This window comes from Miniopterus schreibersii, assembly GCF_964146895.1.
Source record: "Miniopterus schreibersii genome assembly, chromosome: 5".
NCBI classification, from domain to species: Eukaryota; Metazoa; Chordata; class Mammalia; order Chiroptera; family Miniopteridae; genus Miniopterus; species Miniopterus schreibersii.
Window position 1 is genome coordinate 66,745,771 of NC_138106.1, and position 23,968 is coordinate 66,769,738.

Genomic DNA, 23,968 nt, shown 5'->3' on the forward strand with positions numbered 1-23,968 from the left:
AACAACCTATTTTGATATAAAATCTCAGACATAATAAAGTTGTTTTATGTTATGAAATACGATCCATATTTAGAATATTAATTAAAAGTCCTTATCAGGACTTCCACTGTATAATATTAGCTCATCTGTATGATGAACATATTTTAATTAGTATCTCCCTATACTTTTTGAGAATTGAGATCCAAATGGATAGTATCTGAAAAATATTAAAAATAAAGGCAATCAGAGCTGGGAATGCTTAAATCCCCATTTCCAAATGGACATCAAGAATTCAGTGCTCACAGATGCATATATTTGTAATAAATAGCATTATCCTCAGCAGCATCATTATTTGCAGCACATGTGGTTCTCATTTAACTACCTTCCTTCCCACTGGAGTCTGCAGTGTGTCTCAAACAACTGGCTGCTAGATCAAGCCTTGGGTTGTTCTGTTCTTTTTCTCTTCTCTGAGTCATGTTTCCTTTTCATCATCTTCTGCAGTTTTATTGAACTTAGTAGAGTAAAGGTTACAAGGCCTCACTCTGAGGCTGTAATTTGCACAGTCTCCAATTATAGTAAAAGGACTTAACGCCTAACAGCTTACTTCAAAATGTCCCCTGGCTGCAACAAAACAGCCAGGATCAAAAGCTGTAAACTTGGAGCAAGCAGCTGCCACTTTTTCTCTTAACTCTTTACTATCGGCTGCTTGTAACATTTTACATTAACGTCCATTTTAAAACCATCTTGTTTCTTCAGGATATTTGAAACTAAAAACTAAAAATGCTCAAAATTAATAAATTTTTGAAATCAAGCAAAAATATATATATACACTCCCATAATATACTTTTAGTTAAAAAGAAAAAGTTTCCATGGTGCTCCTAACCCATTTCAACTAATTATTTCTCTTTTCCCTAATTTTTCTATTGATGTCATCTTTACTCCTCAACGCCCACTTATTCTTCGATCTACTCCAACCTGAGCCTCTGCCGCTCCCGCATTTTCACTCGAAGGCCATCTCACTGAGCCCTGTAAGTTGCAAATGCCAGTGGACATTCACTCACTGTCTCATTTGATTCGCAGCGTTCGACACAGTCTTTTTCAGTCTTTCTCCGTCGTCTCCCTGACTGAGCACATCCGTTCCAAAGCTCTGAAGACCATCTCCATGTTGCTGACCTTCAGATACGCGCGTCCAGAGCATCTGGACCGTCACGTAAAACTCTATCTCCATTTCAATGCCTCACGCCAGTGTCATGTTTACCACGCCCGCAATTAAGCGGGCATCATAGCCTTGGCTTCTTCCACGTTCTCCTCTTGCCTAACATCCAGCCTACCTGCAGACTCTACTTCCCACCTCCTGAACTGTTACATTCACTCATCTGCAAATACTATTTCAGAAATACATCTTTTTCTGCCACTCCCCTTGTCCTGTCCTGTCCAACAGGGTCTCTCCTCCAGCTTCCCCGGCCTCCCTGCCTCCTGTCTCGCCCTTTATCACCCACTACGCTCTTACCAAGCCCTGTCCCTCCCCAGCCCTCACCACTGAACCCTTCAGTGGCCTCCTGTGACTACATGAAGAGCCAAGTGCGGACTCTGTAGCGCGGCATGTAATCCCTGTGGTCTCACCCGCTCTTCCCTTTCCCCCTGGGCCTCCCCGCCCGGTTGCGTGGCTCAGGGAGCTCAACGCCCTCTGCGAACGCCAGGCGCCCCGTGGAAAGGCTGCTCCCCCCACGCTCTCCCCTCCGCCCTTTGCCCTTTCACCTTCCCCTTTGTCTTCTTCAGGTTTCAGGCAAACTGGCACCAGATCAAAAAAAGTCTTTCCCGACTGCTCTGCGTTTAGATCTGTACTTACTCTCCATTTCACGGTGTGAAACTTCACAGAAAGTTTCATGAGTTACTGCAATTTTCGTGTGTGTGTGTGTGAGAGAGAAAGGTTGTGTGTTTAACTACTTCACGGAAATACAAGGTCTTTGAAGATAAGGACCGTGTCTGTCTTAATTATCATTTTGTTTTCAGTTAACTATCACGGATCTGGCATGTAATAGGTGCTTTAATAAGTGATGTTAAGAAATCCACCATTTAGTCTGTTTAAATACAGTTTTTAATTCTATTTTAGTTTTAATTTTTTTATGAACAAACTTAAATGTTTTGCCCTTTAAATAAATCTCCTTATTGAAGGTATTCTTTAAAACCTCCTGACAGTCTATTATGCTATCTTAACAAAAACAAAACAAAACTGCTTACCATGACATTATTGCAAAGCATTTCACATATATTTGGTTAGGTCTGTTTTACAGAAACAAGGCCCAAGACAAGGATTCAGGCACATGTGACACACTGTGAATTTCTTTTCAAAGGATGTGAAAAAATCAGGATAGGGCAGTGAAAGAAGCTACACAAAGATGCAGGCTCAGAATCTGGGTTTAGCTGGAACCATGGAGCATGAATTCAACCAGAGTTTTTCTCATACTAAGGCAAAAAGCCTGGCCTTTAGAAACTTCATGCCAATCCATCCATGGCTGTGGGCTTCTCCACAGGCTAGCAGGGGACACAGCTCCCCTGACCAGGCAGCTCCCAGCCAAGGGCAATTTTTGGAGAAGGGGGCAGCTGTGAGCCATTAGCAGCCAACGCTTAGTTGAGGGATGGGTGCCCTTGCTCAGTAAATGGAATACGGGCCATTACATACACTGTTACATTTAAATAATCATTTAGTAAGATTATTAACCCTATTTTATGATGATGAAATTACATGTGAAAGTTAAATGATTAATTTAACAGAGTATTTCAGCACAGGTTGCTGCCCAAATTGGAACCCAGGACTAAAACTCTAAAACCAAGTCTTTTCTCCATTAAACCCCGCTTTATATATACAAAGGGATCCTTCAGAAACAAAGAAACTCTAAGCTGGGGGACAGAAACAGTGACTTACTTGCCAATGGCATCTTTTTAAATTAGTCAAGGAAATTATGAGAAAGATTAAAATGTAAAAACATTCATGACTCAGGTTTTAAATAAAGGTATCTATTCTTCTTGTCATGAAGAGAACCATCATATTAATAATAAAGATAATACTATCTAGCATTTGTTTGGTGTTTCCTACGTGTCTATGATCATGCTGAAATCTCTGAAGGCATTTTCATATTTAATATTACCTACAGCCTGATGGGATAGATACTATTATTACTCCTGTAAAATAGATGAAAAGGTAAGCAGCAGGATTTTTGTCTTACTCAAGGTCATAAACCAGGAAGTGGTGTATTTGGACTTCATCAGCCTGGTACTAGAGTCTGTGTTACTAATGAATGTCACTGGCAAAATGAACTGTTTTATCAAATTCTATATGTAACAAAATCATTCTCTTAGTAGGACAAAAATCTTATGAGAGAAATAGAGCAAAAATATCTTAGAAAATAATTAAAATTTAATAATATAATTCACACTTCATTCTTCAAACCACACTAATTACTGAAATACAGTAAGGATTCAATCAAAGCACCATCATATATTTTGTTATAGCAAATGAAGAAAGATTCAGATACAGAACAAGGGACTAAAGAAGATAATGACAGATGCAACTCTAAAACTAGAAATCTCTGACAACAAGGCAGACACATCCATCTTTACAGGAAGGAAGTTAAAAATGTTTAAAGAAATATTTTGGAATATGAAATATGCTACACAATTCCTCTAATTTTGAAGGCTAAATTCCCAAGAGAACTGTAGAGAAGATTTTTTTTTAATCATTAAGACACAATCCATTACTTTAAGTGAATCCATTTCTTTTTTAAATGGAACCTTAAGGGCTGTTATCACAAGATTTCTAGATACATGAATGAAATATTAAGTAAGAGTCAAGGAAGAAGTAATTCTTCGAATACTAGAAGAGGCATAGCACTGTTTCAAAATACTCTTGGGGAGATTACTAAGAAAGAAGGATGGTAAAAGGGCAACATCTAAAAAGTCCTAGTGGCTATACAAGCTATGTACCTCCAGGGCTCACTTCTCAACTGTGTGTTCTACACCAAAGAGAAATTTTATCTGCAAAGCATCCTGCTGAGACACTTGAATTGCTGAAAAGGTAAGGTACTTGCTCTAGCCTAAGAAAAAAGAAAATAAAAGAAAGCTTGGGAAGAAACAACCTAGGGAGGATAAGCCAAAATAACTGAAAATTGCTGGACTGTTTGTGTTCTTGTTCCAGGGAAAACTGGGCTGCTTTAGACCTACAGGGATTATCCTAAAGATTTTATTTCTATTGTTTCTAAAGGGATTCTGTAAACACTCTAAATCTTGTACACCTGAAACATATAATATTAACCAACATTATCCAAGAAATTTAATAATTAAAAAAACCCACAAAAATATTATTTTTCTGGTTTCTAAACAGATTTCGTAGACACTCTAAATCTTAATTGAGAGCAAAACCAGGAACAAGGTACTAAAAAGAGAGAATACTGTTTACATTTACTCTTAATTGATTCTCAGGAGTCTGGCATTATATTCTGAAAATATAAATGCATGTGGAAATATAGCTATAATTTTTTTCTATCAAAATCATTTTTAACATTCACACAGGACAACAATGGTTAAGGGTTTTCAAACTGCATTTTGAGGAACTTTAGTTGCCCTCACGTCCCAGAAAAGTTCAAAGAGAAGAACAAGCAGACCTCTTCATCTAACTGTTTAATTTACTGTAGTTCCATAAACAATTCAATTTGGAACCTAAAATCAATACTATTTGTGTGTGTGCGTGCAGGTTCTATTTAGTAGATTGCTTGTTCTACTTTGAAAATAACTTGTGTAGGTAATCTACTAAAAATAATAGCTAAATCTGGAAGATTTTAAGCAATTAGGTAAAGGAGAAGCCAAAAAAGCCATCTGCTCAGGTACGACTGAATTCTAAATGTTTTGAACAATAATTTATTGCTGGACATGACTTCAAGCAAGGGATAAAGCCTTCGAAAGAACACATTAGCTAAGCAGAAATTAAAAGAGATCCTAACAGAAACTGAAACTTCTATTTAGAAAATTGGATAAGCCATTCACATTACACTAAATGGTGTTTTCATGGATAAAAAATGTTCACATATTAAGCCTATGAAAATCCCTAAGTTGTGATAGTGGCCTGCCATGGCACTGATTATAAAAGACTGTAAAACTCTCCCTAAGGAACAGAGGCAGGGTTTACATCTGTTCACATTAACATTTCATTGGAGGTCAGAAAGTGCAAAACTCATCACTAGGATCAGACGGGTTTTTTTAATGCAAACATAAATTATAATTCAGAAATAGATTATATTTTAATTTTTAACAATTAGAGCAATTTGTTTATGTCAGTTGAGAAAAAAATGTTCAAATTAAAACTTATCAAGGAAGTGTTTTGTTTTTGCCAATATAGAGGGATTAGACTGTAGGCTTAGAATACAATCTTATTGTGTGATACAGAAAGGCAGAATTGTGGTCAATAGTAAGTTTAAAAATGAATTAGACAACAATTAAGGTAAATCACCTGAAATCCAATATAGAGTTTATTTTAATTTTTAGTTCATAATTCTTAGAAAATCATTTGATTTATAAAACCATAATAGATACATGTATTTTTAAAAATTATTTTAGATATCATTATTTTTAAAATATGACTGGGCATAGCAGCATTTTTTTTGAATTCTTGGAACTATGCAGCTTTGATTTGGGGCTCTTTTCTAATGCAGTCTTATTGAACCTCAATGCCATTTTCATAATAATAAACTTGGGTTTTTTTTCATTTGTCTCCCATTTCAGGAATTACGAGTTTTTTGGTTTTTATTTTTGGTCTGAATTGACATTCCACACCATCTTTTAATCTACTTATTAGGTTAAGAGTATGCTCAATTTTCTATAGAATATATTCAGCATTACGATACCTTATTCAGCCAAGCACCATCATATGGCTACTACTTCTTTCAGATAAAATGAGAACTTTTTGTTTGCTTACCAGTGATCTTTAAATAATTTGTTTTCAGCATCACTTCTAGAATTTTCTTAAAGATCCATCATATATGTAGTGATCAATTCAGGGTGTTATTTCATTGCTTATTTGTGGTGACAGACTGACTACTGTTTCATCTGTATGATTAAAATTAAGTGTTGCAGTTTTTCCTGGATTCAATTATGTCCATATAATTATCTGCAAGTTTTCTTTTATTTAGAGTGTTTTGATTAACATCAGTGCGCACTTAGAACACTTCAAATACAATCACTGTGATTAAATATTCAGCTTCAATAAAACAGTGCATATAATAAATATTAAATTGTCACCTCCTAAAGTCAGTTCACAGTACACTTTCTGAAAAGACTGTCTCCAGCTGCCTCCTCACACTTCTTGCTCAGGATTTTCCATGTTCCTTGGTGAAGGCACTGCCATTGCCACATTCCTAAGAATGCCTTAAATTTTCTTCAAAGCTTTTCAGTCCCTTCTTCTACCCTGCATAACTTTCATAACAGGGACAACGAGTAACTACTGTTCATCAGCAGTTTCTAGCTCTTTGGTTTTGAACTGGCCACATCACCATTTTTACGTTAAAAAAGTCACGTGTCCTTTTCTCGATAAATTAATCACACACACACAAACACACATTCACACACACCCCAATTCCATAATTTAAAAAGATAAGAAAACTCTCATAATATCCTCATCATAACAAATACACATAATTCTTATAAAGTCTTACAGTTTATACAATTATAGATTCTTCTTCTAGTCCTTAAATTTTAGCATAAACATGATATTTCATTCAGTGGATACTTTTCTAACTCATTCCTTGACTATTAGATACTTAGTTTGCTTACAAATGCTTCACTAAAATAAATTTATCACAGTAAATCATGAGGTAATAATTAGGCACTACACACATCTCTGCACACAGGTTCTAAGAAGTTGTTAAACTCATGAAGTGATTATATTAAATGCTCTGAACGAGGAAGGGAGGTCAGGAGAACATGAGGGGTAAGGAGAGGCAGGAAAAGTGTCAGAGAATGAAAGGGTTACAGAGGAACTGGGGATATAAGCTCTGTTCCACGGCGCTGAGTGATGACAAGACATCAAAGGGGTGGCTACTTAGGGTGCCGAGCAGAGGGCGCCTCATTCTCTCTCCGAAGGTGGCCCTGCACAGAGTGGTACGGCCTGCGATACAGTCCGGCGCAGACGAGCGGGAGATCATTCGACAGGCACCGGATTCACAGGTACTGAGTCAGGTTCCAGCAGCCAACACGGCACAACCGGGCGAAGGCAGGGACGGCGACTCAGGTCGAATCCCTGCCTCTTTGGTGGAAGGTGGTTTAAGAATATATTTAGATTGATTCAAGGAAAAGAGAACATGAAATACTTATTGCACAGCTGAATATCTGGACTAAGATTCAAAACTACTAAATAACCTACTTTGAAAAGTAGATATTTTTGTATGTTACTTATCTTTCTGGATTATCCCATTGACAGTTTCACGGTAGTGAAATTGATGTGTCCAAAGGTAGGGACATTTTTAATGACCTGGAAGTGTATTAACAAATTGCTTATCCAAAAGTCTTACCATTTAATACTGCCCCAGTCATTAACATTTACTAGATTTAAATGATACATTATGGGATTTTTTGTTGTTTTATCCATTGGTTAAAAAAAAATTGTGCCTCCATATTTTCTTACATTTCTTTACTTTGAGACCAGTAAAGTGAACTACTGTCCTTGTTCTTTCTTTCAAAAATCAATTTTAATGAGATATAATTCCTGTAAAATGAACCACATCCAACTGAAGTGTACAATTTGGCGAATTCTGATGAAACCACCACCATGATAGAGTTACAAAATATTACCATCACCCTAGTGCCTGTGCTTCTTTGGAAACCATCTCTCCCAGACTCAGTTGGTCTGTTAGAATAGTTTAAATTTTCTAAAGATTGATATATCACTCAATGTGCATTCTTCCGTGCTTCAGTGTGTACTCTGTTCCAACTTCTTTCAATCAGCATGATGATTTTTGAGAATTTAGTATCAGTATTTATCTCATATAAATTACTTTGAGCCGTTTTCTCATTTACTTTCAAATCATTTTTAAAAGCCATTATTAAAATAAACTATTATTAAAGATATCACATGAAATTTTAATTTTTAAAAAATAATATATGATTATGTTACTTCTTCCTCTTAATATTACTAAATGCTAAATTATAAGCCATAAGAATGAAATTTTAAAGTTTTATAGAAAATTATTCTAGCATATTTTGCTTAAATATGTATTGTGGTTGCTAATTCTCACCTGAGGATTTTTTCCATAGATATTTTTGATACAGTAGAAGGGAGGGAGGGAGGGAGGGAGGGGGAAACATCGATGTGAGACACATCAATTGGCCGCCTCCCAAAACTCTGGGGATGGAACCTGTAACCCAGGTACGTGCCAATGACCAGGAATCAAACCTGCGACCCTTCAGCGGGCAGGCCAATGCTTTAGCCTCTGAGCCACACCGACCAGGGCTCGGAAATTCAATATTTGAAAGTAAATATTTAGTCATTCTTCCATCCACATTAAGTACAGAAGTGAAGCACCACTCCTACTATGGTTGTGTTGTTATTTTGTAGGAAGTATAACTGCAATTGTGATATAGAAGAACAAAATCAATTTTCTAATCCTTGGTTTTGTTTGCACTTTATAAAACGTCAATATTTTATTTATTTACTTTTTAAAAATATATTCTTATTGATTTCAGAGAGAGGAAGGGAGAGGGAGAGAGAGAAACATCAATGATGAGAGAATCATTGATCGGCTGCCCCCTGCAGGCCCCCGACAGGGGATGGAGCCCGAAACCCGGGCCTGTGCCCTGACGGGAATCGAACCCTGATCGCCTGGATCCTAGGTCAACGCTCAACCGCTGAGCCACGCCCGGCCGGGCTACTTCTTATTTTTAAATATTTTTGAGTCTATACTACGCATTAAAAGGAAAATAAATGACCTATATTGACTCTGAGGTAAATGCTCAGACTGAAGCAAAAAAACTTTTGTCATTTCAATAATTGAACAAAATTATCAAATGACAAAGTTTATATTTAGTTATGATCCATAAGAACATAATTATTTTATTAATTGGTTGTGTTTATTATATAAGAAATTATATTTAACTTACAGCGCTTTCAGTTACAGCCCCTTTTTCACAAACTTAAAATAAGAAATTTTCAGTTTTAATCAAGTGGAAAAATTATCATGACTTTTTAAAGTCTTTTTAAATTAACTTTTAATTGTGAAAACCATTGTAGTTGTTGCAGGAAAAAATCACTTTTCAGTTTTTCTTCTGAGAGAGAGCGAGAGGGCAAGAGAAAGCGCGAGAGAGAATGCCACGGTAAGTACTGCGGCACAGATAACGCCTGAGTGTTACAGGTAATCACAACCACCTTTTCCTGTTTTGATATTCACGGTGACCGCACCATCTATAAAGGACACAAAGAGAGAAATACTTTTTATTGAGCTTCTGTTATTACCAGGCACTATATTCCACATTTAATCTGTATCATCTCCTTTAACCCTCATAAGGGAGGGGATGATTTTCATTTTGCAAACTATGAGAATGTTGTTTAAAATGGTTAGAGAAGGTCCACAAATCCACCCAGGAAATAAAAGCTGCATTTTAGTTCTGTCCTCTATATATAGCTAATTACGAAACCAGTCTTCAGTTTCCTCCTCTCTATACAAAACAAACCAGTTCCTTCACTCATTCCTGGGTGGAGTGATGGAGCATTGTTACCCTTACCCTCTGTACCCTCTCTAAATTCTTTCTTTATTTTCCACTTTTGAAATACAGAAATAAAATGTATCAGAATTCTGAAGTGATGCTAAACAGGTTTAAAATGCTAGGTTATAACAAAGAAACCTTGGCCACTGACAGTAATAGTGGGAATTGTAGATACCTAATTGCACTTTGGGGACCAGGGTGTAGAAATGTCTGTGCTGCATATCATTCTTGATTAAGAACTATTAGAAACATAAATGGGTTATCAGCAAGGTATTTTTACTCAAACCACAGAATAGTAGTTATGGCCACAAAGGGATGTTAATAAAAATACTTTCTTTAAAGGCAGTCTACATCTGGGACAGAAGCGATTTCCTCATAGTTTTAAGAGGAACTGAGATCATTATAAAGCTTTACAAGGTTGGGTTTTGGTACATTAAACAAGCAACTGAGTTCCCTTATTTTCAGTCAGAGGTTTCATTAGCCTGTTAATATTCATTCAAGCCAATTCTTAACAGACTAAAGATAGCTAAAATTCTACCGAGACCAGTACTCTCCAAGCAGCATCAACACCTTCACTTGTAGGAAGCAGATATAAAGTTTCTCTGCCCAGTTTCAAACCACTAGTATCAGTCTCTCTTTTTTTAAATCAACTCTCTCCTTAGTTCCAACTCATTCACTCATTCAGTCTCTCTCTCTCACGCACTTCCCTGCTAGGATTTTATGTTACTTTTTATTAAAAGTATTTCTTGGCATTCTGCATAAGAATAACAGCTAACGTAGTGACTGCTCATAAGGTCAGAGGCGCTGTGCTAAATCTTCTTGTACGTGATCGCATTAAATCCTCACAAACGCCTTATGACACAGGTACTGCTTTTTCCCATTTGGTGATGGTCGAGAGCTTACTCTGTGGGCGACAGAACTGAGCTTTGAACTCAGCCCTGACTCCAGAGCCTGCCTGCCTCATCACTCAACTACATGCCTCCTCTTACACTTATGCCTATGGAGGCGGCATTTCCAATTAAATCAGAACCAACTCCTTACAAAGACTTATTGTTATATATATCTAAAAAAAATCAATTTTCCAGTGATTTCAGAGACCAGAAAGCTTGACATTAAATAGTGGTTTCTTTTCTTTTTTTTAAGATAATTTTTTAAATTAAATCAGAATCAAGAGTCACTTAAAATAATCTAACACTAAAATGGGAAGAATAGATAGAAGCAATTAGTGAGTAGCTTTGCGAATGTTATCTCTTTGCTGGCAGAGACTGTGTCTTATTCAGTGTGGTGATATCTTTGAAAGCAACTCTTGGCTAACTAAGAGGAGAGTTAAATGAGTCCGGTGAATTTCTTGAATTTTGAAAATCTGGGCTAGATTTTCTTATGTGCTTTACATTCTAAGTTTCAGACCCTCAAAAGAAAATGAACAAACATTCATGTGTTCATTTCACGCTTTGTTTACTCTTCACGTTTGGGAATCTAAAATGCTTATTTTTAGAATTTCTTTCAGATCAATTAGGAAAAAAAGTCAGGATATATGTGTTAATTCTAAAGCTCAAAAACTGATTTATGCATAATACTTAGAATTTAGAGTTATAAAAATGACAACATTCTTTATATGACATCAAAGCAAGCTGTAGTAGAGATCTGATAATCACCCCTTCCCACCTCTTCCCACGACTGGAATCAATACTTTATTTTGGCTCTAACAGTTCTGAAACAGTAATAATTTAAACATATGAAAAAAATTTGTGTATTCTGCCATTTGAAAGAAACTGGTATATATTTGAAAAATTAGGCTGTCTTCTCCAATATACTGCATTTTCCTACACTAGGTCTCAGTAGAACAAGAATAGCAGAGTATCATAATACCACAGAGTATGCTTATTTGTATCAGGACTTTGATATGCAAATTTCTGTCTACAAGAATAAGAAATGAACTAAACCACTAGGCATTCTCATAAGAAAATTCCTCTAACAGAGAGAGAGAGAGAGAAGGAGGGAGAAAGTGGTATAATCTTTGACCCACTGTAATATCCTCAAATGCAAAATATTGCCTCCATTAAAAGGCATCAAGAATCAATTTCAGAGTATAAAGTGTAAATGGTGCAACAGATTCATTCTGCTAATCTTACAGATTATTCTTTACTCAGGCTGATATTTGTCTTTATGAATAACTGAATTTTACAAGTCCTTAGCAGGGGAAATGAGATAGTTCTTTATTTGAGGATTTTTATCTAAATAAATAGAAATAGATACTAATTTTAAAATGAACATTATAAAACAGTTAAGAGCCCTAAGATTTTACTTATAAAAATTATACAACACAAGACTGAAAAATGTATTTTTTCTCACAATAGCTTTTAGTCTTGTTTATATTATATCTAATATTTCACCTAGTACATATATACAGTAGTAAAATCAGAACATGAAAAACAAACTTAAAAAAAAATCTTCACCAGAGGATATGGAGATATATATAAAGGGAGACAGAAAGAGAAAACATTGATCTAAGAGAGAAAGATCGATTGATCGTCTAAACTAGGAGCCCTGACAGGGATGGAACCCACAACCTAGGCATGAGCGCTGGCAGGGAACAGAACATCTAACCTCTTTGGTGTATGGGTTGATGCCTCAACCAACTGAGCCACTGGACCAGAGCAAAAAACAGATTCTAAAAGGCAAATCATAAAGATAAAAGTAAGTAATATAAGAAAAAAAGTCCTTGAAATCTTAATAGCATTCTGGTTGGGAGGAATCCCTATGAGAAAGAAATTCAAATTTGAAAAAAATAGATGTAAAGGCAAACCAAAATTATAGTGTATATAAAAACATTTAATATATTATTTACTTATTTATTTATTTTTTATTGGTTTTTAGAGAGAGGGGAAGGGAGAGGGAAAGAGAGAAAGAGAAACATCGATTGGTTGCCTCCCACAAATGCCCTGACCGGGGATCGAACCTGCAACCTGGGTATTAGCCCTGACCTGGAATGAATCCCGCAACCCTTTGGTCCATGAGACAATGCTCCAACCAACTAAGCCACACCAGCCAGGGCCATTTAAAATACTTAATATGTAAGTTATAAATTTAAAATCTGGGAAAAGTATATTAATATTTGTATCAGGACTTTGATATGCAAATTTACATAATGTAGTCTTACAAAAGGAGAGTATGAATGACAAATGACAAGTAAAATAAAAATAAAAACGGAGAAAGTAGAAAATTTTTCATAATCTCTATTTATATAAGAAATATGCTATAAAGCACATTATGCTGTAAATGCTACTGCAACTTAATGTTGAATGGGAATTTTTCCACAACCAAAAATTTCAACAAAGACCCAAGTTGAATTCAATAACTGCTAGGAGTCCATACTCCTGATATATAAACTTTAATGGCTAGTGCCAGCGAACTCAAGGAATGGTTCAGTAGAATTCATCATTTTCAACGCCCTCAGTCATCTCAACAATAATGAGTAATGAGAGAGACTGTTTTTTCAGGGTAATATGAAGTGAGGTGGTCAAAGAACCCCTCCAATTTAAGGTTACCAAAATGTCCCCTCTAATTCATTAAATCAGATATAGTCTCTCTTCTAAAAAATTGGTGAGACATTAGATAAATGAATCATTTAATGCTTCCCAGCCATGAAAATAGTGACCAAAACAGAGGGACGTGGTGCGGAGGTGAGTAGGTCGGGTGAGTAAGATGTCCTGCTCTTTGATGAAGCAAGAATGTGAACTTTCCTTGGGACAGATGCACATGAATAAGACTCCTGGGCTTCAACTAATCTTCTAATACCCACTGAAGCAAGTGACCACAAGCAAAAGGCACCCTAACGGCTATCTTTTTTGAGTTTTAATGAAGAATAAAGGGATGAGAGAAATAAAGGTGAATCTTGATCTGCCTCTTCAGTGACTCAAGAAATGGGATACCAGTGACATAACTCTCAGGGGAGAGCACGCAGATACCACACAGGAGGAGCACAGGCATTGGGAGGCCAGCCAGGCAGTGGACATCTGGAGTGAGTGTCAGCCTGAGTAGCAGCAACAACCAATAAAAAGAAGACTTCAATCTCATTGAGTCCATAGGGAGACATTTGTCCTCTCTTGTCACATCACAGCTGGCACCTAGAAGTGGGAGAGTGGGAGAGACAAGAGTTGTCTGGAAGCCCTCCCACACCCCAGTACTCTTGACGTACAAGAGCTGTTAGCAAGTGTAGAAAAGCTTTGAGTGTAATCTGATATTGACATTTTAAAATCAATAATAGAATAAACTAATAACCCAAGTGGCTAAAAGGTTATGGCATCTGTCCAAGAAAAAAAAGTCATGAAAATTGTTTCCAATTGAGAAAAAGGGGAGAAGTGCCATTATAAAGCAGCTGGGGCAATTATTGGGTGGAAACAATTTTTAAATAACAACAGGTTGTAACTCCTCAATTAGCCAGTTACTCTATTCAGTGGTATACTTAGGATAACATTGTTGTCTATCTTTCTGGATAACGCCATGGATCACGAAGCTCAGGTGTATACATATACCTCTGACAAATGGCGTAAGAGATATGTTGTTAAAGTGTGTGGTACACCCAGAAATAACCATGGCCCATAAACCCGAGCACTGTAAGAATGCATTTATTCATGAAATGTTTTTTCAATGCCTCATATGTGCCAAGCACAATTCTGGTTATAATGATCTTGGTGATAAGTGAACAGAATGAGATACATCTCTAGTCCTTTAGAGTTACATTATACTAGGAATAAACCATAGTTAAGGAAGAATGCTCTGAAGAAGTGATGCTGAAAATAAGACCTGAAAAGTGAAAAGGCATCGGCCAGGTGATGATATAAGTGGTAGGAGAGGGAGGGTGTGTTATAGACTGAATTGTGTCACCCAGAATTCATAGGTGAACCCCAATGTGACTGAGTTTGGAGATAGGGCCTTTAAGGAGGTTACCAAGGTTAAATGAGATCATAAGGATGGGGTCTTATTCAATAGTACTGGTGTCCTTATAAGAAGAGGAAGAGGCACCAGAAGCGTGTGTGCACAGAGGAAAGGCCCTATGAGACACAGCAAGAAGGTGGCCGCCGGAAAGTCAGGAAGGGAGATCTCCAGAAACCAAACACCAACTGCTCACACCTTGATCTTGGACTTTAAGCCTCTAGAACTGTGAGAGAATAAACTTCTGTTGTTTAAGCCACTCAATCTGTGGTATTTTGTTATGGCAGCCCTTGCAGACTAATATGGATGAAAAGGTATTTAAGACAGAGGAAACTACTAATGCAAAGGCCCTAAAGAAGGAAGCAGCTTGGAGAGTTCTAAAAGCTAATGTGATGCGAGTAGGAGTTCAGTCCGTATGAAGTGTGGTAAATGTAGGAGATGAAGTTGCAGAGGCAGGCAAGAGCTAGATCATGGGGCAGGGCAGGCCTATTGGGCCACAACCAGGAATTGAAATTTTATTTTAAAGACAACGTGAAGCCAAGGGAAAAGAAAAGACAAGATCAGCTGCTCTGAGGAAAACGGATTGTTGAAATTCAAATGTGGAAATATTAGGCTACTCCAGTACAGACTTAATCTATGAGGTTGGTCAAGAGGAGGGGACAGATTTTGGGGTAGGGTCTATGGAACTTGCTGATGAATGAATGAAGAAAACAAGTGTCAGTTACTTCACTCTGCCCCTATTGCCTGCAAGTGTCCTCATTCTAACAGCCAAGCAGGGACCATAAGATTTAGATTATACTATAGGTTTTGTTTGTTTTGTTTTGTTTGTTTGTTTTACAACTTGTGATTCATTAAAATGAAGGAAAGCATTGTTGACAAACTCATATAAAGATGATATTCAATTAAATAAAGACAACTTCTTAAAAACAAGCCCTAAAAGAGGTCTTAACACTTTCATTGAATTCTGTACTGCAAGTAACTTTTTACCCACAGGGCTACAGGAAATTACTGTATTGGGCCAGTGTTAATCTCTATTTGTGAAACCTCTCCCGTGTATCCCACAGAGCTTTTAATGCATGAGCCTAGATAACAGAATTTGCATTTCTCACCTTAGGACCCTTATGGATGATCATGATAATATAATTATTAAGTTTCTATCCTTGTTATCATTGATAGTTATTGCTTTGTCTTGCCATCCTGCATTTTCTTGACCCTTTATCCATGTTCCAACAGACTTGGGTGTGTGCAGGCCCATTTCAGGTTCTTGTAAACTGGACTGTCCTAGAAATAATATATTTTTCTAGCTTGGCCAGGGTTACATGGTATATCATCCTGTCATTTTGATATAATGACCAGATCTGTTAGATTTTTGTATGTATTATTCATATCTTACTATTGCAAGCATATTCAGATATATCTATATTTTTCATCTCCTAGTATTTATTTTAGGATTTTGCTGGGGAAATCTGATCTAGCCTCGACTTGGCAAGGTGACCCTGCTTCAACCTGTGGATCTGTCTGGGCTCGGCTCCTCATTATAGTCTGGGCTCAGCTCCTCATTACAGTCTGGGCTCAGTTTGCTCCAGCAAATACTAGTAAAGCTCTTCTGATGCTACTGGCAGAAGTGCAAGAGAACAAACAAAAACCAAGCTAGGCCTCTTGATACACAGGCTCAGAACTGGCAATAGTAATTTAGGCTCTTATTCTAATGGCAAAAATAAAAATCTTATAGCTGAGGCCAGAATCAAGGAGCCTGGAAAAACACGTGCCCTTTAACGGGAAGAACTATAAAGTTAAAAGGAAAGAGCTTGAATACAGCAAAGAGTGAAGAATTGGGGCCAATAATTCAATTTGTCACACCTATATTCAAATATCACACATTTTTCACTCTTCTCTAATTACACAGGTTGAAACAAGTTCATAGTTATGATAAATAAACACGCTTATTAGGAAAAATAAAAATGTACATATACATATACATTCTATATCTATCTACATCTATATCTACCCAAACCCCAAGAGGAGATTGATTAATGGAAAAAACATTGGGGGGTCCCTTGAGTGCTTAGTTGAGTGATGATCAGCACAAACATGTAAGGAAATAATCCAATGTTCAGGAACAAATGGCTTCACTAGTGAATTCAATCAAACATTTAAAAAATAAGTATACCTATTCTGAACAAAACTTCCAAAATACTGAAAAGTGGGACATCAAATCCAATGCATTCTATGAGCTCAGTATTACTATGATACAAAAACCATAAAGAGGTATATCAAGTGAATAAGTTTCATAAATGAAAAAAGTCTTCTAAAATTTTTATGGAAATAAATGCAACTATATTTATAAAGGATATTAAATTATGACAAAGAGGGAGTTTATCCCAGGAATGCAACTAACATCATATTTAAGGGTAAAACACTGAATGCTTCTACTCTAAGATCAGGAACAAGGCACGAATATCTGTTCTCACTACTTCTATTCAACTTTGTGCTGGAGGATCTAGACAATGAAACAAGGAAATTTAAAAAAATGTCCAATTTGGAAAGGAAGAAAACTTTTCTTATTCATAGATGACATTAAAGTAGGAATTAAAAATGTCTAGGGACCATATGAAGACTTTCAAAATGAATGAGTTTAGGAAAGTTGAAAGATGTAAGATATATATACAAAAATTATTAGTATTTCTCTATATTAGGAACAAATAGTTGGAAATCAAAATTAACAAAACAATATTTACTATAGTATCAAAATATAAAATACTTTGGGATAAATCTTCCAAAATATTTGGGATAGTTATATATTAAAAACTGAAGAAATACTGCTGGGAGAAATTAAGAAGATACATGGAGAGATAAAACGTGCTCATGAATCAGAAGACTTAATATTGCTAGGATGTAATTTCTTCCCAAATTATTTTATAGATTTAACCCAATCCCAATCAAAATCCAAGTCAACTTTTTTTTTTTGGTAGGAATTGACAAATTGATCCTAAAATTCTTATGAAAATACAAAAGACCTATGGTAACCAACACGATGTTGAAAAAGAACAACAAAGACGACTTTCACTTCCTGACTTAAGATCTATTATTCCGTTACATTAATCAAGATGTTGTATAAAAATAGACAAATAGATCAAAGGAATAAAATAATCTAAAAATAGACAAAAAAATATAATTCTATACATACTTCCTACCATTTATAAAACTTTTACTTGCAATAAATCCTAGACCTAAATATAAAACCTAAAGTTATAAAACTTCTAGAACAAAGCACAGGAAAAAGCCTTGTGATTTTTGGGTTAAGAAAAGAAGAACTAGTAGACCCATTAAAAAATAACCAGTAAATTGTACTTCATCGTAGGAACTTCTGTTTGAAATATCCTGATAAGAGAATGAAAAGACAAGACACAGAATGAGGGGAAACGTGTTCAAATCACATATTTGATAAAGAATTTGTTTTGAGAATGTATAAAGGACTCTCCAGTCCCAATCATATGTAAACAAACAGCCCAATGGGCAAAAAGATTTAAAGAGACACTTCACCAACGATGACAAGCATATGAAAAGACACTCAGTATCACTAAGCCCTGGGAAAATAAGAATTACAACCACAATGAGACACCACTACACAGCTTCAGAATGTTTAAAATAAAAAAGAATGACCATATAAAGTGTTGGTGGGGATGCGGGGCTGCTGAAACTACCACCAGTGAAAATGTAAAATGGATCAACTTCTTTGGAAAACAATTTGACATTTTCTTTAAAATGTAAGTATACATCCATCATATGACCTAGCAATTCCATTCACAGTACTTACTGAGAAAAAGAAATGCATATGGCCAATTAAAGAATTGTACATAAATGTTCTTAGAAATTTTGTAATAGCCAACAACAGGAAATGATCAAAATGTCTGTTAATGATGAAAATGTCTATTAACAAGTGAATGGATAAACAACTTGAGGTATATCCAAACAATGTTCTAATACTCAGTAAAAAAGTAATGAATGCAAGTGCCTGGATAAATGTCAAAATAATTATGCTGAATTAAAGAAGTCAGGCAAAAGAGTACATACTGTATTATCTATGTAATATAAAATTCTAGAAAATGTCAACTAAAATATAGAGACTAATGTATAGAGCCATCGTGATTGGTTACAGGAAGGACAAGAAGAGAGAAATTACAAAGGTGCATGAGGCAATATTTGATATGATAAATATGTTCATTATCTTGATTAAGCTGATGGCTTCATGGTCATATGTAAAGAGCAAAACTTAGCAAATTGCACCCTTTAAAATACAGTTTATTGTATGTCATTATAACTCATAAAGCTGTTATAAGTGTCTTATTACAGTTATCTCTAGCTTTTTAACAGAACTTTACACATTTTATTTTAAAGTAAACAAAGCCTTTATAATGTAAATAAATAACTCTTCCTTATTAGAACATTTTATATCCAGTTTACTTCTTTTCTGAAATTTGGCTTTTCTTATTAATAAGGTAATAATCTCTATAAAGAGTTTATTTCTGTGAAAACTCAAGTAATTCTTAATGGCAATATATTTTATATGCATCTAAAAAAATGAAAGACTAATTGTTTCAACTGATCAAAACAAAGTAGTTCTAAAATTAATATATTTAACAGCATGGGGAAAAATTTTAAGTATAGATTATGTTAAAAATATTAATTCTCAAAGAAATGGCTTTGGACCCAAATTGCCAAAAATTTATATTTCTCAATTAAAATAAAAAGTGTTGATTTTATTGTTGGAGGATGCATTAACTGTCTGACATCATAATGAGTGGCTTACACAATTTGATTTCTATATAAGTGACAATCTGAATATAAAAACAGTGTATTATATAATCAAATATAAGCAGTAGTGTAGCAAGCAAATAAAATGGCAGAAATAATTATTCGACCAGCAGCAATAATTAAGAACTGTCATTTAAGTGACTTTCTATATACACAAAATGAGAAAATGCTGTCATACAATTTTACAGTACAAACTGAATTGAATCCTAATTCATTACTATCATACTTCCTTTTTCTTGGTGGATCCACATTATCTTCTATCAATTCATTGTCTTTCTTATGTGAACAACCATGGTCAGGAAACTTCTTAGACAACCGATACCTGTAATAAGCTACTTTAATAAGACACTAATCTTCAGTGTTTATTTCATTTAACACTTTGGGATTTTCCTTTTGTATTTTAAGATTAATCAAGGTGTTATTTTGGGGGGAGAGAATAATAGACAAATTGCAAGATATTCAAGGGGTACAAATATTCCGAAGAAAAGACAATTCCCGAGGTCATTCTGAAATTGAATGCTTTTACATTGAATTTCTTTACATTTTTTCCCTTAATTAAAAAATGTCACTTCTGACAGATCTCCTCTCTGAAAAGTTCCAGTTTCTAATTTTAAAAAATCACCTGTTTCCATGAGCCAAACCAACCGGGAATGCTCTCGGTGCCTGCGAGCCACTTGAGCTCCTGGGGCAGCTGCACCTTCTGGATGTGGGGCCATGCTCTCCAGCACTGTCCTTCCAGCGGTGTCCACCCCTCTCCCTGGCCCCTTCCATTCTGAAAGTTCCATATCAACGTATCCCTTTGAGTGTTATGTATGCTCAGTCTTTCACGAACATATCTTATTTTAATTAATTATCTGTATTTTTCCTTTTGATATTATAATTGTTACAACTAGAAACAGCCTTAATGACTTTTCCCCTTACAACAATACTTACACATTGTTGTTTTTTAAAGATTTTTTTTATTGACTTTTCTTTTTTTTCTTTTCTTTTTTTCGTTTTTTTTTTTTAGAGAGAGAGAGACATTGATATGAGAACAAAACATGGATCCGCTGCCTCCTGCATGCCCCCTACCCGGGATCCAGCCCACAACTGGGACACGTGCCCTGACTGGGAGTTGAACCAGCAACATCTCAGTGCGCGGGAGGATGCCTAACCAACACCAGCCAGACCTACGCTTTTTTTTTTAAATCCTTACCAAAGGATATGCTTTCATTGGTTTTTAAAGAGAGAGGAAGGGAGAGAGACAGAGAAACAGCGATGTGAGAGAGAAACATCAATCGGCTGCCTCCCATACATGTCCTGTCCGGGCTCGAACCTGCAACCTTTTTGACATATGGGAAGATGCTCCAACCATATGAGCCACCTGGCCACATCCTTTTACTTGAACACCATCTTTATTTTGGCATTTAAGATGGTCCAGACAAAAACAAACAGAAAAAAAGCAATGGTCCAGAAAGATCTTGAAGGTCGTCCTGTATTAAGAAATGGAATTACTTGCAATTCAAGTCATCTTAGATCTTTTGGAAAAGCATGTAGGGTATACGTTTCACTGTTGTTTTTTAGACCCTGTTTACTCATAGAGCTATAAAAAAATCATTTTAAGTTTTTACCTTTGCACTAATTTTTCCAGTTTAACATGTTATCCTTACTTTTCTTACAATATGTGAGCCTTTCTACAATACTTATTATGTGTAATGTTATTGTCTTTTTTAACTCAACTTTAACTCATAATTTTCTATGAAAAAGGAGTGAAATGTTGACCAAAAAAGTCAATGATGTGGTAGTTACTTTCTTCTTCAATAATAAAACTTTCGTCAACAATCTTCAGTTTAATTTACTTATCCTTGGAGGCTTTATTTTACCTACTAATGAACTGGGCATCATTTTAATTAGAATTAACACTTTCATCCTCCTCATGAATATATAAGACAAATTTGAAAGTGGCCATCTGGGAAAACAGGCAAGCTGTCATAGCAAAATTAAGACATTTCTCATGAAATACTACTACTAGTCCATGGTCATCAGACAGTAAATAAATAAAATTAATTGTTATCACACTGTGAGAAATGCTCTCAAAAAAGTACTGCTATCTCCTTTAGGAATTCTTACATCCTTTGATCATAAGCCCTTTGAAAAGTAATATTCATTTACAGAGACAGTTCACATGCAATGTCAGACTTTCTTCCAAATTTCATTAGTAGGTATAAGAATTAAATGATATCTTTTCCATTGAGCAGTCAAATAATTAAATTGTGTACACATCACCAATACATATGGTTCAAAGATCATTGTCCCTTCCTATAAAGTCTCATCCTTAAATATTTTAGAATTATTTAGTATTTTCCTTCAAAAATATTATTTCATTATAATTATAATTTTCCATGGAAATCTTAATTTGTATCCTACAGGTCAGAAATTTTTTGTTATAACTTTGCTATTAGGCTTCATTTTATTGCAACAGGAAATTCTCTATGGTGCTTTTCTTGGCCCAAAGAGATCCCTAAACTAAACTACCATGAAGGCCCATTACCCACTTTCTAAAGAAAGATACTTTCAATAATGAAGATAATTCCTCTGGGGCTTAGTGATAGGTGGTAGTGCTAGCTCTACACCCAAATCACTATTGCTCCCCCCTCCCCAATCTCAATCACTATTTTACCATAGGTTACACTATTTCATGTAAGTTAGTCTGTTTTTTCCCTTTCTACTTGGTAACACTGATAAAAATTTCTCTTTGGAAGTACATTCTGAATGATTGTTTGTTTTTTTAAATATATCTTTATTGATTTCAGAAAGAGGAAGGAGAGGGAAAGAGAGATTGAAACATCAATGATGAGAGAGTCATTGATCGGCTGCCTCCTGCACACCCCCGACTGGGGACTGAGCCCACAGCCCAGGCATGAGCCCTGACGGGAATCAAACCATGATCTGGATCCCAAGTTGATGCTGAACCACTGAGCCATGCCTGGCTGGGCTATTCTACATGTTTTAAATAATTTCCTTTAAATATATTTTAATATCTTCCAGATTATTGCTCTCCCTTACTGTGTTTTTTTCAAATAATCTTCTATATCTCATTCTATTTATTCATATAAAATTTACTATCGTTTTTGCTAAGTTCAAAGTGGCAAGTACAATAAGAATTCTGAATGTGATTTGTTTACAACATTAAACTAACATTTATATCTCCCAAATATTTAAACTTCTCATCCAAGAACACAGTGAAATATATATAATTATTCCAGTCTTCTTTACATCACCCAAAACAAATTTGTGAATCATTGCATTTTATAGCATTTACTCATTCCATTTTTAACACATTTAACAAAAATATATAATTCAACATTAAAATAATCCATCAAGATCAAATAACTTTATCTCACTGAATAAAATATGGGTCACCTAAGGAAATATATTATTATAACATCTTACCAATAGGTATATATAGGAATTTTATCATCAACTCAATATATGCCAGAGAAATTTTGAAAAAAATTTTTAGCAGTCATCATGAATAAAAACATTTATCTAAGTAATGTTTGCTATTTATTTTATAATTCAGAAAATTACATAAGTATAGTATTTCATATGCATGGCAAATTTGTTCACATTTAGCAATCTATAATTACATGTGAATATACCCATCTATAATTAGGCTTTAAGAAGAATATGCTCTTAGTCATAATGCAATTAGTAAATTAATATAGAGTATTCAGAAAAGCTCTCACATTATTGTCACTTCAAAGTTTTATCAATTAAAATTTTTAGTTAATTTTATTAAAAATATTTAATTGGTCAACACAGAGATAAAGAATATAGGATTTTTCACTGTGGTAGGGTGAAAAATAACCTATCCTGAATAGAGTTAGCTTTAAAACAAGAATAGTAAGAAAACAAAGAAATGAGGATATTTGTCATCTTAAGAAAAAGACCAAAAAAAAAGCAGTGATCCTATATAAAGAATTCTCTCAAAGACAACGGTTGTTTATCTCTGTCCAACAGAACAGGGTTTGCATCTTTCAAGAGATTTTCACGACTTTTTATAGCAGTCACTTTTGATACTGTCAAATAATGGGAATAAATCATGCCTTTTCGTTCTCCACTGTTAAAGATAAAGCAGAGCTTGTTGTTTTTGCTCCCAAAGTTCCCATCAATTTTGGTCCTGATGCTTCTTTATACGGTGATAGTCCCTGTATAGAGCAACTGGCAACTGGAAATCTTCATCTCTGTAAATTTATCACCCCTCTACAGCTCCCTGTATAACCGAGACTACCATTTTCAGTAACACTATATTCCGTATTTATTGGAACTCATTCTAAAAACTGTTCATCCTAAGTTCAGACTGAAAATAGTAACTGGTTATCAAAGTTTATTTTTGATACAGAATCATGATGGGGAACTATTTATGATACTAAATTTTTATTATTTAGTATTATATGCTGAAAGAGAAAAAATTCAAGTACAGAAAAGAAACTACTTCTTTAAAAGGCCA

General features: G+C 35.2%; 1 protein-coding gene across 2 annotated transcripts in view; it reads right to left on the reverse strand.

The window, feature by feature from the left end:
* The window catches only part of EPHA6 (EPH receptor A6), a gene marked incomplete at its 5' end in the record, with an annotated part of 762,908 nt that overhangs the window by 582,242 nt on the left and 156,698 nt on the right, over positions 1-23,968 (reverse strand). The window contains one exon of one of the 2 annotated variants that reach the window (XM_081138998.1): positions 9,337-9,424. The exons of the other annotated variant lie outside the window; for it this stretch is intronic. Coding sequence (XP_080995124.1) covers positions 9,369-9,424 — 56 coding nt within the window. The 3' untranslated portion in view covers positions 9,337-9,368. Of the gene's footprint in view, positions 1-9,336; positions 9,425-23,968 lie in introns of those variants that run through there. 2 annotated transcript variants of the gene reach the window in all.